Below are 16,783 nucleotides of genomic sequence, written 5' to 3' on the forward strand. Positions count from 1 at the left end.
GGCGTCACACTCTGAGTGAGGTGCAATAGGTCCTGGTGCGCGTTTATGTCCCTGTTTCAGGAGCACAGCGGCGCCTTCTGGCCCTCCCTGCGGATGCTCCCCAGTGCTCCGCACGAGGACAGCTATGGAGGCTGGTGCCGCTCCGACTCAGGGCTCTGCTGCCTCCCGTGAGTCCCAGGTGGCCCTGCTCCCCCTGCTGGCTCCCGGCCGCAGCGTCAACTCCGGACGGTGAAACCCACCCCTTCTGCCTCAGCCCCACTGGAGAGACCCTCTGAGTTCTCGAATTTTCAAGATAAAGGATGAACTAGTGATGACAGATAAGGTTTCTTTTCGATTTGCTAAGGGCCAACTGTGTTTTCGCGGTCCCTGCTTATTCTTCTGAGGACGTTTCTCAGAATACTCTTTCATGCCTTTCTCCAGCACAGCTGTGATGGGCCCATCACCCGTGCCCCCCACCTTCCCTGGCTCTTCCCGAGGTCCGGGGCCAGGAACAAGCACCTCTGTGCCAGCAGCGCTCAGGCATCTGGGGCAAGGAGACTCGGGCTGACGCCAGGTCTGTGCCATCCTACGGAGCAGCAGCCGGGGCTCCCAGGACAGGAGGGACACACCCCAAGCGGGTACCCTCCAGGCCCTAGGTCTGCACACCAGACTCCAGCCACATTTCTGAGCATGCTCCTTGCAAGGCTCATTTTCCTCAAAACATGAAAACTCCGTGTTCGGAAATAAAACAGCAGGGCATACAAACGGTATGCCACAGTCAGATGGTCGATTCTAGGACTGATCTGCAATGTACGTCACCAAGACACTAAGTCCAAAGGAGAAACTTTTCCATCTTCTTTGCACGTGGTCAGAAAGTAGTTAATATAATTCAATATGCTTTCCAGTTTTAAAAATCCAAAGTAACACAGGCACAGACAGACGTCTCTTTAACGCGATTCTACGTGTGTTCATGTCTACAGACACGTGGGAACATTTGAATGCGCATGTTCATTTCTGTACGTGAAGCCAAAACCAGCATTACGCTCAACAGTTCAACGCTGGAAGCTGTCCCAGCTGAGTTGGGAAGACTACTAGCTGCCCCCCCGCCCCGCCCCAGCACCACGGCGAGAGGTGCAGGATGACAGAGATGAGAGAGAAACAACTGGAAAGGGGGAGGTGAAATTAACAAGAGATGCTGTAAGGTCAGAGGGTAAAAAAAGTTAATATATGAGAATCTATAGCCTCCCTACGTACAAACAGTCAGAAAAGCCAGAGGAAGGAGAGGTCCCAGTATCATAGGCACATGTAGCAGAGGGATGCTGGTCCAGCAGACGGAGACGGGGAAGGGGGGCTGAGTGCAGCTGTGACGACTAAACGCCACGCCCCATTATCACACTGGGAGGCTCACAAATACACTCTGCAGATTAGCCAGAGTATCAAGGGAATGATTCTTTCCAAATTTATCTACAGTTTCAACGAATTCCAATTAGACCAAAACCAAAAAGGTGGATTTATTTTTGTTAAGAGTCAGATCAGCTGACTGGAACATTCATATAGAAAGTAAACAGGGAGTTCCCTGGTGGCCTAGTGGTTAGGATTCCGGGCTTTCACTGCTGTGACCTGGGTTCAATCCCTGGTCAGGGAACTAAGATCCCGCAAGCCACACGGTGCAGCCAAAAAAAAAAAAAAAGAAAAAGTAAGCAAGCAAGAACATCCAGAAACGTCATTAATGAAAGAAAAGAGATTAGAATTAAAACGTTTTCAGAGCCACACAACAAGGGAGCACCATCACAAGGCCGGGTAATTAAAACAGCGTGGACGGCCACATCACTGGATGGGACATCCAGGAAATTAAAATACAAGTCCCAAATGAGCCCAAATACATACAAGAACTTAATATACAGGAGCAGTAACATTTCATATCACTGATGGACGAACAGTGTTCTGACAACTAGAAAGCCATCTAGAAAAACTGAGGATACCTACTTTGTTTCTTACACCAAAATAGAATACCGATGGGTCAAAGGTTTAAATGGAAAAATGAAATCATGGAATTACTAAAAGAACTGAGGGAAGAATTCCTTAAAATAATACTGGAGTGGCAGGGTCATTTTAACAATGACTTTTTTCTCTCCTACAAAGAGTCCGATAGACTAAAACACTGGTACTTCACAAACTGGGAAAAACATTTGCAATTTGGCAGGCAATGGGCCAATTTCCTCATATTATAAGGAGTTCCTAAAACTCACCAAAATCCCCAGTTGAAGACTGGTGAACAACCTCAGCAGCGAAGACTTGAGGGGCGAGAGACTCCAGAGAACAGGCAAGCACCAAGGGGCCACCAGGCCAGGCTTTTCCCAGTCAGCAGTGCTGAGCAGCCCTGGAGGCTGCAGACACACAGGCTGGGCCCCAGGCATTAGAAGTGAGGCCCCCCAGCAGCCAGAACCGGAGGTGCTACGATCCTGGAGAAGACGAACCCTCCAAGGACGCCCCCACGTTCTGTGCTCAGTTCTCCCCTGAGGCACGTGCCAGCCACCAGCTGGGCAGAGTCGTGCAGAGAGCAGTTGCCAAGAGGATGAAAGCTAAGCAGAGAATTTAGTAATCTGCGGTGATTGCGTTGAGACTCAGGAAGGGCTACACTCTAGGAGTGAGGGCAAACCTGAAACAGATTGGCCTCAAGTGGACACAGGCCTTCTGCCCATCCTCTGTCTGCTGGACAGAGGACAACATCATCCAGAGCCTCCACGATGTCTCACATACACCTACACAAAGTACCAAGCATGTCAGGGGACAGAACCAGGCCCCAGAAAACCAAGAGGGTGCAAAGGATCAATATAAACAAACTATTTTGAACAATAATAATGATGTCTTGTGGTGTTTAAAATATATGTAAAATTAAAATACATAAAAACAATAGCACCGAAGGCTAGAGGAAGGTAAATGGAGTTAAAATATCATTGGAGAGTTACCTCATCTGGGAAGCAGTTAAAAAAAGCTAACTTATGGTCAACTCTAATAAGCCAAGGATTCATATTAAACTGCCTTGTATAACCACTAGTAGAACAGAAATGTACAACAGCTAACAGAAGAACAGAGAATAAATGCTTAAAATGCTTGATTTATCCAAAAGGCAGCAAGCAAAAAAGAAACAGAAAAAAGAACAGATGGGACAAATAAAAAACAAAGAGTAAGACGGAAGCTTTAATCCCCCCAAATCAGTAATTTTATTAACTGTAAATAGTCTTAAATACTCCTATTATCAGGATGGATCAAAACAAAACAAAACAAAAGCCAACTAAAATGCTCTTACCGAGACATACCTTAAATATAAAGGCATAGAGAGATCAAAAGAGAAAGGATAATAAAAACAATATTGTGCAAATATAAACCCCAAATAAAGCTGGATTAGCTACACTGTATCAGACAGGGCTGCCTTTAAGGAGAGAAGCATTTCCAAAGATAAAAAGGAACGTTTCACAACAAAAAGGGACAGTTTAATAAGATATAGTCATTTTAAAACTGTATGCTCCTAATAACATAGCTTCAAAACAAAAAGCAAAAATTGATATAACAAGATAAATAAACCTGTAATTAAAGTGGGAACTGTCATACCTTTTTCATAACTGATACACCAGAAGATTAAAAAATCAGTAAGAATATGTAAAATCTAAAAATCACAGTTACTAAACTCAACTTAACCACACGTTGGAAGCATACTGCATCCAACAACTGCAGACTCTACAGCCAGCTAAACAGCCATCAGAATAGACCATCTGCTGGGCCCCAACAAATGTCAAAGGACTGAAGTTCTTCAGCTTGTGTCCTCAAATCACATTGGGATTGTGCTCGAGATCAATAAAAGAGAGTCTTGGAAAATCCCCCAAAGTTTGGAAATCTAAAGAAGCTACTGGTGACAATCAGCTGGAGTCCCAAAGGGCTGTAGACAGAAGGGGGTTCTGATAAGGAAAGGTTTGAGATCTGCCTCAGGAGAAGCAGAGCAGTCAAGAGCAGAGCTAATATAACCTAATATGTAGGACCCAGTGCAAAATGAAGATGTGTGGCCTTTTATCCAAAAATCAGGTAAACAGTACCATTAAAAGTACTAAAATGTTTTCCCTTTCTTCTGTGGTCTCTCTCACAACTCGTTACAGTGTTTTTTCTGCTTGCGACTTTGCTGTTAGAGAAAAAGTTAAAATTTTGTATTATTAGCATTAAAAATAAATAAAGAAATAAAGAAGCCAGTGGTGAAAGAAGAAATAAGGATGGAAATTAGGAAAAGTTGCAAAGTGAATGATGATGTCAAATCTTCAATCTATAGTTTGATGCAATCCCAGTCAAATGCCAACAGTTGAGAAGCCACTTCTAAAACCGAGTTGAGGGACGTCCCTGGCGGTCCGGCGGTTAAGACTCCGCGCTTCCACTGCAGAGGGCACGGGTTCCATCCCTGGTCGGGGAACTAATATCCCACGTGGTGTGTGGTGCGGTCAAAAAATTTTAAAAATTAAAAAAAATAAAATTGAGTTGGAAATGCAAAGAGCCAACAATAGGAAAGGCCATCTTTAAAGTAGCCAGCATCAAAACTCCCTACAAAGCCTCAGCAACCAACAAAGGGTAGCGCTAGTGTGGGAGAGACCGACAGACCAGTGAATGGGAGTTCCCAGCCCCACACGTACACAGGTGACTGATGACAATGGTGCCGCAGCAACGCTGGGGCAAGGGGTTGCTGCTCAACTGGAGAGTCACACAGAACACGACCCCTGACCCCTGCCACACACCAAGCGTTCCAGATGGGAAGTAGATCTAAATGTGAAAGAGAAAATACAAGGCTTCTACAGTATGACAGAGTAGACTGTCTTCAGGACCTGGGGATAAGCAAAAATTTCCTAAGTAGTACATAAAAAGCACACAGCAAAAGAAAAACTCAAAAAACTGAACTACACTGAAATTACGAACATCTGTTGATCAGAAGGTGTCGTTAAGAAAGTGAAAAGGCAGCCAAGAGTGAGACAAAACATTTGTAATATATACTTCTGAAAAGTCTTTTATCTAGAATCTTTTACAAACCTCTACAAATCAATAAGAAAAAAACAACCCAATAGTTAAAAAATGGGCAAGACTTGAAAGGCATTCACAAAGAAGACACCCACACGGCTAACAAGAGTATGAAAAGGTGCTCAACAGTCACCTGGAAATTGCAAATTAAAACCCAAATGAGGTACTGCTACACGTCCATCGGAAGGACTAGAATCTGAAAAAGGGACGGTAGATGTTAAAGCAACTAAAATTCCAATATGGTGCCTGAGGACCACTTTGGAAAGCTGGAAAAAGTCTGGCAAAATCTACTAAAATTGGACAGACATAACCTCAGGACCCAACAATTCCGCACCTAGGTGAATAACCAACAAAAGTGCACACACGCTGCACTAGGAGGGACGTGCAGAGCAGCCCGTCCAGGACACTCTGCTCTGGGTGACTGTAGATTCCTACAGTGGAGAATCACATGGCAGGGAAGACGGCAAACCACCCCTGGCCACCCCGGCAGTAACGCGGGGGAACTCAGGCGTGATGCTGAGTAAGGAGGCTAGACACACGCTGACACTTCCTGTGAGACTCCATTTGTACTAACTTGAAAGGCAGGCAAAATTATTCCAAAATGTTAGAAGACAGACAGGCAGTAACCTTAGTGGAGGAAAGACTGTGGGGCGCCCCAGGGAAGCTTCGAGTGCTGGAATGTTCTGTATCTGGCCTGGAGGTGGTTCCAGGTGTGGAACTTAGCCGACATGTATCAAGCTGTACATGAGAATTATGTGTTTTGCCATATGTATACTATGCTCCTAAAAAATTTACCAAAATCAACCGATAAGAAAAAGCTGAACAACTCCATTAAAGGTGAGCAAAAAGCACGGACAGTTCATGGAAAGAGAAATGCTCACCTTTACTCCAGGGCAGCCGAGACTTGCCCCCGCCCTCGGGCTGACGGAGGGGAGAAGCAGAGCTTGGCTGCTAAGCAACAGCGCTGACCTGCACACGGGCCCTTGGGGGAAAGCTCCCGCTCCTGACATAGGGATCCCGGGGCCCAGAGAGCTTCCTATAGGTACTTTCTCAAATACACAGAAACGCTCGTGGGCACAGATAGTCACCATGGCATTGTCTGTAACAGTGAAAGACTGGAGAAGTGACACCAACAAGACAGTCCCCAGCGAGACAGTGCGGGTGTCCCCAGGAGGGGATGGAGACGGGGACGCGAGCGTGTGGCACACACAGATAATCCGGTCACCGTACAGACAGGCGGGGAAAGCGGTTCAGCACGCAATGCTCAGATAAGCGTGGTCAGCAGCTCGGCTCGGCGGCCCTGTGGTGCAAGGCTGCTCACCTTGGCTTAACCCCACGTTTCTCAGACCTACAGGACCATGATCCTTTTGTGCTAAGTAACACAACGAGTTCACGGGAACTTCAGAGAACACCGCCTCCTGCTCTCCCCGACCCAGACCCGCCCTGAGTGGGGCTGAGAGCGCTGCGCAGCACGCACCTGGGAAGAGAGGGAGTTCTTGTGGATCTTCTTGTAGATCAGCGCCGGGCAGATGAAGCAGATGAGGCTTCCCATCGTGGCGCCCGTGAGGCCCAGGATTGTCTCCACTGGGAACAAGAGTGACAGGGAGGGGTGAGCTTCCAGCGAGCAGCGTGAGGAGCCTCGCCACTAAGGCGCATCTACGCGTGCCGCCGGACAGCAGCAAGGAGCGGGGCACAGCCTTCTGTGCCCGCAAGGACCCTTAGGGTGTCCAATCTGACAGCATCGGGCCAGGAGCCTCAGGCAAGTCCCCTCCTCTCTGTACCTCAGCTTCCTCGCCAGTGAGGTGAGGCTAACAGCACTGCCCGCCCCGTGCTGGGTCCACAACGCTGTTACGGCTCCTCGCGGAGCATCCGGGGCGGCCAGCGGGGGCTTCTGGGCTGGATCATCTTACATCACCCCACCTGCTGCCCAGCGAGTGACCGAGCAGGGCCTGTCCTGGTTGCGTGGGGAAGCTGGGAGCCTGGAGTGTTGGGACTGGGGGTCGCTACCTGGAGGGCATGCGGGGCCCACTCGATGTCTGAGGACAATGAGCTTTGTCTGTGCTGGAGCAGGACATCGGACAACAGAAATCTTGCCCAGGGCCCTTCCCTTTTCCCTCGGTGACGTGTCAACAAAATCAGGAGTCAGCAGTAAGGAGCTGCTTTATAACCACTAACTTCACACATCACGCCTGGACCCCGCATCGCAGCTTCCACCCACGTGTTTGTGGTCACATCAAGCTGCAGCATTTTCTCCCAAGCCTTTCTCAGGGAGCCAAAGAAAAAAGCGCCCAAGAGTCTCTAGACTTTTTTTTGACCAGAGAGGACAGTGGTGAGACTCTGAGCATCTTGGCTGAACACCGAGACTGGAGGCAGGGGCGCACAACAGCAGGAAGGGGGCGCGGGGCAGAATAGGCCAGCAAGAGGCCAGCCGCTGGAGCAGCCCCACTTACCATTTGGGATCATGATTCCACCGACCATGGTTCCAAACACAACCGAGAGGGTGAGGGCTTTAAACCGCAGGGGTGGCATGTAGCCTCCGGCGGCAAAGGTCCCATCTTTTTGCTACATGAAAGAAAATAAAAACAAGGTTCTGAAATGACCAATTTCCTCTCCACTCTGCTGTAAGCAAGTCCTTAAAGGGCTCTACCAACACCCCAGGTAGGTCTGCCCGGGAGGTGGCAGGCGAGCACTCTGGGCACAGGCAGATGTGCCTGAACGTGAACCTGCAACCAGAACCGCGGACCCCAGGAAGGTCTAGGCTGCTCCTCACAGCAGCTACGGTGGTAAATAACAACTTCGTTCTGAGATACGAAGAACAAATCCTTCTGTTCTCCTTTTAGAGCAATGCCGTGAGAGAGATTTTTAAAAATACTGCATAACACGGGAAACAGAACACATCCCCAGTTCACAGTGACATGCAGTGGGTTTCAGGGTTCGGTGGGCCCCCCATGCACACAGACACGCTCGGCTGCGCCAACCTCATCTCCAGCAGGCACGTTCAGGAAGAAGGCAAGGGGACAAGTCAAGTCATTACATGCTGTAATCAAGCCAAAGAGACCACCTCTGGCCTCACCTCCGTATCCATAGGCACAGGGGCACCGGAAGCACCTCATCAGGCTGTGGTGAGGACCAAAGGAGGTGATGGGAGTGAAGCTTCTAGAACAGTGCTGTGCACACAGGAGGGGCTAGCCATGATTACTATTGCTGGGCTAGGAAAACACCACTCAAGTGAAGCTTCAGACCCTTCCAGAACTACAGTTTGGAGGCACCCAATGTCCAGAATTGACTTGCAAAGGCAGCTTTCTTAGGACAGACTAGTGAAGGAGGTTGTTAGGTCTACACCTTCTGACTCAGAATCCTACAGAAATTTACCCAAGAAACACTCCAAGAGGAGAAGAAGAAACGGGCAGCTACATGCAGGAAGAGGGTCACGAGAGTCACCCGTGATAGGTCAAGGGTGAAAGACCAGCAATGAACAGGAAGTGAGAGCAAGGGCTTAGTGACGCTGGGGGTTTCTATGGATACACATGGACTAAAGACAGGAGAAAACACAGCGAGAGGAAATCTGCAAAGAGATGCACACAAACGCCAAGGGGAGCAGAACGGGTCATTTGAATGAGGATGGAGGCATGCAGGTAAGTTTTCCACTTGAATTAACATTTCCTTTAATACCACTACTGATTTTCTAATTTAAAAAATCATAAAAACATGTTATTTACAGAAACACAAATGCTGTTCAGATATGAAGTACATGTTTGCATCAGACAGAGGACCCCATGGCCGCATAAGCTGGCCTGCCGCGCCCCCCAGGGGACACAGCCTTGCTTGGTGCCCAGGTGCCTGAACAGCTCACAGGGGTGGGGCAGGCAGCCAGTTCTTCAGGCCTGGGGCTCTGCCGCAAGGTGTTGTCCCTGGTGGCAGAATCCGTGGGAGGCTGCCTCAACCACGCGCCAAGCCACAGGGACGAGCCCGGCTCCGGCTGTCCTGGAGGCCTAGGCAGCCACCCACCCCGTCTGCCTGCCAGACTCTCCCCTCCCCGCCACCATGGCCTAAGCAGTTCAAGTGGCCACCAGGAGTCCTGGCTGACGCCACAGACCAGGCTCAAGGACTCGGGCGGGAACACAAGAACCACCGCAGAGAGACAGGGCCAACCCCATGCCCTCGCCCTTGGGCACGAGCTACCACAGTTGCACCTCTTGTTGTCGACTGGGCAGGAGTTAGAGAGCCAGGGGAATGTGGGTTCCCACTGTACATTTGGAAAACTGCTTACACAGGACTACATGGCGCTGGGCCTACACACACGACAGCAAACAAAACAGCCTCTCTCAAGGTTCAGATGTCCTTCGTCAAATTATCAAAATTTTCCCTTACACAAATGTAAAGAGAATGGTGGCCTGACCCCAGCGTTCATCTGCCCACCCGGCCGGCCATTATCAGCTCCTGTCAGTTAAACCGGCTCTTCTGAGTTCCCAACCACTCCTCTCCCACAGGGTTGTGCTGAAGCAAGCCACTGATTTCCTGGTACTTCTCCGATGTGGGGGACAGCAGGGAAGTCACAGGACACGAGCCTAACCTGCTTGGACACTGGGCCTGACTCCACATCTCCTGCTGGAATCGACCCGATTGATCTGGGGCTCTGTCCTCCAAAGTTGGTTAAAAAAAAGATCCCTATTAAAAGATTTCATTTTAATTGGAGTTTTTTTGTTTGTTTGTTTTAATACATTTATTTATTTATTTATTTATTTTTGGCTGTGTTGGGTCTTCGTTTCTATGCGAGGGCTTTCTCTAGTTGTGGCAAGCGGGGGCCACTCTTCATCGCGGTGCGCGGGCCTCTCACTATCGCAGCCTCTCTTGTTGTGGAGCACAGGCTCCAGAAGCGCAGGCTCAGTAGTTGTGGCTCACGGGCCTAGTTGCTCCACGACATGTGGGATCTTCCCAGACCAGGGCTCAAACCCATGTCCTCTGCATTAGCAGGCAGATTCTCAACCACTGCGCCACCAGGGAAGCCCTTAATTGGAGTTTTTAATTTTTAACTAGGAAAAACTTTTCCTACTACCGCCCAGGAAAATAAAGAACTAGCAAAAGCCACCTGAGGACAACATAACTGAGACCAGGACAGAGACAATTCCCGGCAGAACGCCGTCCGAGGGGCCCTGAGCACCTTACCTGCTGCTCGAAAAGCAGCGTGTTCAAGGCCTGTCTGCAGGGCAGGATCATCATGGGGAAGCCCACGGCCACGGACATCATGAAGCCCACACGGATCATCTCGGTCACCAGGTTGGAAGGAAAATGCATGAGCACGTTGCCCGCGGTGGCCTCGGTGAAGCTCACGTAGCCGAAGAAGCCCACCTGCGGGGGGACGACAGAGGGATGGGGGCGGTATGTGGTGAGAGGGGCGCACCCTCCCTGGAACAGCCGCGAGCCTCATCACGAGCAGCTGCAGCAAGACCAAGGCCCCCCAGCTCCTGGCTCGTAAACATCCTCCTTGACGAGCAGAGGCTGCAGGCCTAAAGGTGACAGTCCGATGTGGCTTCTCCCCACTTGGACAACAGGGCACCAAGAGAAGGGAGCTGCCTGCATGGAAAGGGAGCACCGGAATGCCCCATGAGCCCCGCAGAGGGGCCGGACTTAATCTGGTTCAAAACCCAAACCATGGGGTAAATCAAGGTCCCCACGAGCTCAGGCTCAGCGTGGACAACAATCTGACAGACCATTTGTAAAAACTGACAAGAATGGCGGAACCACAAAGTTCAGGGAAACAAGCCAGACTCTCAGTGAATTTGTATCTCTATTTGCCATGTAAAAAAACAACGAAGAGGAGAATTAAGAAGACTGGAGAGAAAATCTACCAAAACATGAACTGTATCTGCATCTGCGGGCTGGAACTTGTGATATTCTTTCTCTGCTATTTTACTCTCTCCAATTTCTCACTGATGGACCACCTTTCTACAGCAAATCAGCAGAGGTCTTGGGGAGGCTCCAGGCCCTGCGCTGAGGCACCCGCGCTCCTCCCGGGATGGGGACAACACCACCACCTGGTGAGCGGGCTCGCAGGTGGCCCTGGAGCTGAGCGGAGGCGCAGAGCTGCCCGGCAGCCTGCGGGCACTGGGATGGGAGGGAGCAAGGGCAGGCCTGCGCTGGGGGACTGGAGGAACTGTGCAAGGGGGTGGGGTGTGAAAGGGTTCCTACCATGACGTAGAAGGTGGTGACCACGTTGAGGGAGGAGGCGAAGATGGAGCTCATGGCTTTCACTGATGGCTCATCCAGGCTGTCATAGGTGGGCAGGACCTGGCTGTATAAGAACGAGCGACTTCACGGAGCCGATTCCAGAGACAGACACACCTCCCCCAGAGCCCCAGCCGAGTCTCCACACCTGCCTTCCCACCACGCTGGCCACCACCGGAGCCGAGGCTGAGCTCTCACAATACTACAGACAGTACTCAGAGCCCTCCCCGAACGTGCTCTCTGTAAACATTTCAGAAGTGCCACAGGATGAAAGGCCGTTTGTTCCACTGCAGCAGGAGCGTGACCGCTCCAGGCTGGGCTGAAGCACCTCATGTTTACAGGGGAAGCAGGAAGCGGTTCAGAGCATCGCTGTCAAAAGAATGGAAAGTTGGGCTTCCCTGGTGGCGCAGTGGTTGAGAATCTGCCTGCCAATGCAGGGGACACGGGTTCGAGCCCTGGTCTGGGAAGATCCCACATACCGCAGAGCAACTAGGCCTCTGAGCCACAATTGCTGAGCCTGCGCGTCTGGAGCCTGTGCTCCACAACAGGAGAGGCCGCGATAGTGAGAGGCCCGCGCACCGCGATGAAGAGTGGCCCCCGCTTGCCACAACTGGAGAAAGCCCTTGCACAGAAACGAAGACCCAACACACCCAAAAGTAAATAAATAAATTTATAAAAAAAAAAAAAAAAAAAAAAAAGAATGGAAAGTTAAACAAACAAGCCGGGCTGCCTGCCCATCTCAGCGCCTCAGCGAGGGGCTCGGAGCCGGCGTGGACCCAGCTCTGCGACGGGAAGAGTGGCTTCAGTCCCTCGGCCCACAGCCAGCAGGGCAGCGCTGCCGGGCCTGGGAGGGATGCGTCCATGCAGGCTCTCTGCAAACAGCAGGCAGGGACCCGGCACCTGCGAGAGGTGGGCCCCACGGAGGCAGACAGGAAGGGGTGGGGGGTAGGGAGCCGGGGGCCGGGGGCGGGGGTATGGGGGGGGCTCCTGTGCAGCCCTGAGAGGAGAAAGCAGGGTGACACTGTGCTGAAGGCTCAGGCTCGGCACCAAGGGAGACAGGGCCAGCGGTCACGCCACGCGGGAGGCCGGGAGGGGGCGCGTCAGGACATAAATGAAACCACAATAGTCAGCGGAGCCAAATCCCAAAACCGCCTTAAAAAAAGTGAAAGGAGAACAAAGAGGACGCGCTAACATTATTAACAGCAAACGACAAGGATGAGGATGGGGGAGGCCTGGCCGGCAGAAGCTGGCACCGTCCCCCGGCCCTGCACACCATCCCATCAGCTACCCCCAGTGGGCAGGGGTCACAGCAGACAGCTGTCCCCACCTCGGCCCGGCGGAGGGCAGCGGGTGGCCACACGCCCATGCAGCCCAGGGAGGCGGCAGAGGACCTGCAGGGGAACTGGCACCATCATCTGGGTGCTGACCAGCTCCTTGGGCCAGAGTGGGGTCCATGCCAGGGAGCCCCAGCACCAGATCTCAGCACAAGGGTGTCCCGCCCCGGCCCCCAGCACACACAGGGAGAAGTCCCTGCCCAAGAGCCGCTGACACTGCGGGGAGGGGGCTGTGCCCTGAACGTGGGGATGGATGGGTGTGGAACGGCCACGGTCCCCGCCTTCCTCCAATCCTGCCTGGGCCCCAAGGACCCCTGATGGTGGCAGCCAGACCCCCACGGCGGGCCAACCCAGCACCCGCAGAGCACTTGCCCACCTCGCTGAGCAGCCCTGTGACTCAGTTTACCTGAGTCAGAGGAGTCCGCCTGTCCCCCTGCACAGCCTGGCCCTCCACGTGCTCAGTGCTCTCTCCGAGCTTCTCTGGGCCGCAGGGCCAAGTGGTCCTGCACCACCATGTACTCATTTACTGCGAACTCAGACCAGAAAGGGCCACACAGTGATGGCACAGCGGAGGCCTGGCCCGTCCAGGACGGGGAGACCAGCCACACAGCCGGCCCGTGGTCACCCGGCAAGAGCAGCAGGGCCCCCGCCCCCCACGTGCTCTGGGGCAGACATGCAGGGCAGGGAAGAGCCATCTCTGCCCTTGGATGCCCCCAGCTCTGGACCCCTCAGCATCGCTCCCCAGGGAACGTGGGTGCCTCTGCAGGCCCTGTGCCCTCCGTGAGCGGCAGACGGGACATGTGCTCACAACCCCTCCGGAACCCATAACTCCACCTGAGAACCAAACCCAGCAGACGTGCCTGACTACAGAGCAGCCGCCACCAAAAGCCCGACCAGGGTTTATTTTCAAAGAAGCAAACTCAGACAAAAAGGACAACCGGTAACTAGGTACATGGCAAAAGGATGTAACTTCTGTCACTGATTGTAACGGGGACATTAAACAGCAAGAGTGGAGAGCGTTCTGGTGGAAACCAAGCTGCCAAGAGAGACGAGAAGTGGGAAACCATGATTTGGATCTCGCGTGTGGGTGTAAACACAGCAGTCTGGACAGTCTCATCTGTCACGCTAGTTTACGACTGGCACAGTTGATGCCCGTAGAGCTGTGCGGGGCTGCTCTGCCAGCCCCCCGCCACCGATGGTCCCTTCCTATCCCCGCCGGATTTACGCCTCTCTTTTGAGCAGGTTACCACCTGACTGGGCATGAATCACAGGCTCCTGTCATTTGGTAGAGAAGATAAGGCTACTGGAATTAAGGAAATAGCTGCTCTGCATTTACAAAGCCCTGCGTGCCAGAGAGCGCACGCCTGCTCACGTGCACGCACGCACACACACACGGGCCTCTGAAAGCATCCCAGCGGCAGTCTGAAGTCAATGTTTGTGCAATTTCCTCTTAAATATTCTCACACGAACAGCTAAATTCTGGCAAAATGCTCAGGACTCTGTGAGTCAGATGGTTTGGGGCTGTTCTGTGTTCCCCACAGCCAACTCTACTCGTGGGGGATTTGGCAAACTCGGCGCTCTCACCAACAGTGCCGGCAACACATCTCGGGAATAAAGTCGATTTCTCCCTCAGTAAACATCTAACTCCCACCCTGAACCCAAAGCAGGAAGGCCACGGTGAAGAACACGTTACTCCTCGTGGCCTGGATCATCCACTGAAGAAAACGGTGCTTCCCTCTCCCAGGATCGTAGCCCCACCTCGTAACACACTCACACGCGGGGCCCCGGGAGCAGGCAGTACTTACGACTGGCAGGCAAAGGACATGCCAAAGATGGGGATGCAGCGGAAGACGCCCTCCCAGCGGATGTAGCTGACTCGCCGCAGCCACTGCCCACCAAAGAGGCCGTGCTTGAGGGAGGAGAGCATGATCTGTGAGGAGAAGAAAGCGGAGCTTGGCACGAGGCAGCAGACACAGGTGGGACTCGGGCCAGGGCCAGGGCCAGGCAAGGAATGGATGCTGCCCGCACCACAGTGGGAAAGAGACAGCCTGCAGGCTCTGGCACAGTGCAGCCTGGTGCCACCAGCTGGAGGGGCCGGGGGTGGTGCACGGTCCCGGGGCCGCTGCCCTCTGCTGTGCTGCAAGCTGGCCGGGTGCTGCCCAGAGAAGCGCACGCTGCAGGGCCTCCTGATATCGGGGGCAGCTGCCTGTCCAGGGCTGCTTAGCGCAGACGGTAAGCAACGAGGCCCACCTGGTGGGCCCCAGTCGCCTCCGGGACAGGACTGTCCCCCAACCTGGCAGGTCCTTGCCGGTCCTGCACGGGCATGATTTAAAAGACAAACCCATCAAGGACAGGGCTGTCTGGAGAGAAGGGGAACGGTCACTGGGCTGGCCCTCATGGCCAAGGGATGCTGGGAACACCGCCCGGTGCTCGGTCTTCTAAGGAAAGCCCACTGCACAGATTCTCTCGTTCTGCTTCCGCAGGACTGATCAGGGGCTCAGGCCCAAGGGCTCCCACTGAGGGCCTCCCAGGCTTGGGAGGAAAGGGGCACCCTGAGTGTTAACTCCACGCTGCATCCCACCCCCAGCCTGTGATAAACACTCACTGGAAAACAACTGCTCGCCCCCTTGTGACAAAAGGCTGGCCTCGTGACCCCTGGCCACAAACCCCATATAAAAGGTCTTTCGTGAACTGAGGAGCATCACACTTTCACTCCCTGCCCTGGAGGCCTCCCCTCCCCTGCTGGCCCTGTCTATCCACCGTGCCCCTGTGGACGAATCTGCATCACCTTGCTGTCATCCTTGGAAGGCAGCTGGCGGCCCAACACTCACCACGAACATGAACACGGTGTAGAAGATGAGGGCCATGGCGCTGAAGGACTGGATGGAGGCCATCATGTTCCTCTGCAGGCTGAGTGGGAGCACGATACACAGGGACACCGCGAAGAGCAGGAGCATGCGGAAGGTGCCGGTGACCTGGAGGGAGCGCCAGGCGTTGCCCCAGTGAATCCCTGGGTTTCCCAGCCACAGCCCCGGCACTGACCCAGGGCCCAGGGAGCTTCACCACACAGCATGTTGGTCTCGGCCCCCCTCCCGCTCCCCATGTGAGATGTGGATTTAAACGGTGTCCCTGGGCTGCCACGCAAGCAGCCACAAGCCTTCCAACGCACCTGCAGATGTCCTTACCTGAAACCCAAACAGCCGAGCAAAGAAGTTGGACCCCAAGTCGCCAATCACAACGTAGAAGGCGATGCAGGTTCCCAGCATCAGCCCAATCATGCTGCAAGGAAGGCAGGCGTGGGCTTGAGAGCTGAGCACCAGGGTCCCGGGGAGCCCCAGACGTGCCCCCATCCCTGCTGGGTGGCCGCTGACACGCAACAACCCAAGGGAGGGGCTGAGTGGGAGACATGGTATCAACATTCAACGGTTTACAGGGTTTGGCTGTGGAGTTTGCTATTTTACTCAGAATGAGTACTGAGTATTGAGTATTGGTATTACATTTTTCTCTCCACAGGAGGTTCTAAAAGTTCTTTCAGGTGCTACAAAAATGCACTGTGATGTTAGACAAGTTAAAAGAACAATTGACTGCTTCAGAAAGGGTTATCCTTTTCAGTTTGCAATTCCCTAATTTAGAAGCCTAAAAGTGCAATTTCCCAGCCATTTTTTCATCTCATAAAATTTTACTCCAAAGGGAGAATATGAGTTTAATGCCACCTTTATGCAACAGTGTCCGGGGCAGGGGGCGGGGTGGGGGGTGCGTACGAGCTTCAGGAACAGAACCAAGAGATGAAGTGCAGCCGAGGGAGCGCCCCCTCGCTATGTTCCCTGGGTTTTCCATTTGTATATTTTTCTTAGTAAGACTTAAATAAGGCTTTCAGCTTTGACACTAATCATTTTAAGGGTACGATAAATTGAACTTTCAGCTATTTAGTAAGTAACACTTCAGAGAAATATTTCAAGCTATGAACCAATCCGCATCTAAAACATACGGCTCATTGTGTAACAATCCTCCAGTTTCTCTTTGGCCACAAGTGAAGAACAGAGAGAATTACCCCAACAGAACGGCACCACCTACCTGGTCTCCACCAGCATCTTCCCTGCTTTTCCGTAGGCGTGCAGCGCTAGTGGGCGGAGGGTGGGGGAGAGAATGAACAGCTCAGTCCAACAGTGGGAGAAGCACATCAGTAAAAATGT

At 52.6% G+C, this 16,783-nt stretch overlaps 1 protein-coding gene across 7 annotated transcripts in view; it reads right to left on the reverse strand.

Annotated features, from left to right (window-relative positions):
- The window catches only part of SLC38A10 (solute carrier family 38 member 10), a 42,869-nt gene that overhangs the window by 17,298 nt on the left and 8,788 nt on the right, over positions 1–16,783 (reverse strand). For all 7 annotated transcript variants that reach the window (XM_059906565.1, XM_059906564.1, XM_059906562.1 and 4 more), the window contains exons 3-10: positions 16,665–16,710; positions 15,776–15,869; positions 15,422–15,565; positions 14,396–14,520; positions 11,221–11,323; positions 10,198–10,380; positions 7,482–7,593; positions 6,509–6,615 (exon numbers count right to left, since the gene is read on the reverse strand). In XM_059906565.1, coding sequence (XP_059762548.1) covers positions 6,509–6,615; positions 7,482–7,593; positions 10,198–10,380; positions 11,221–11,323; positions 14,396–14,520; positions 15,422–15,565; positions 15,776–15,869; positions 16,665–16,710 — 914 coding nt within the window. The remainder of the gene's footprint in view (positions 1–6,508; positions 6,616–7,481; positions 7,594–10,197; positions 10,381–11,220; positions 11,324–14,395; positions 14,521–15,421; positions 15,566–15,775; positions 15,870–16,664; positions 16,711–16,783) is intronic.

The sequence above is a fragment of the Balaenoptera ricei genome, chromosome 20, assembly GCF_028023285.1.
Source record: "Balaenoptera ricei isolate mBalRic1 chromosome 20, mBalRic1.hap2, whole genome shotgun sequence".
NCBI classification, from domain to species: domain Eukaryota; kingdom Metazoa; phylum Chordata; class Mammalia; order Artiodactyla; family Balaenopteridae; genus Balaenoptera; species Balaenoptera ricei.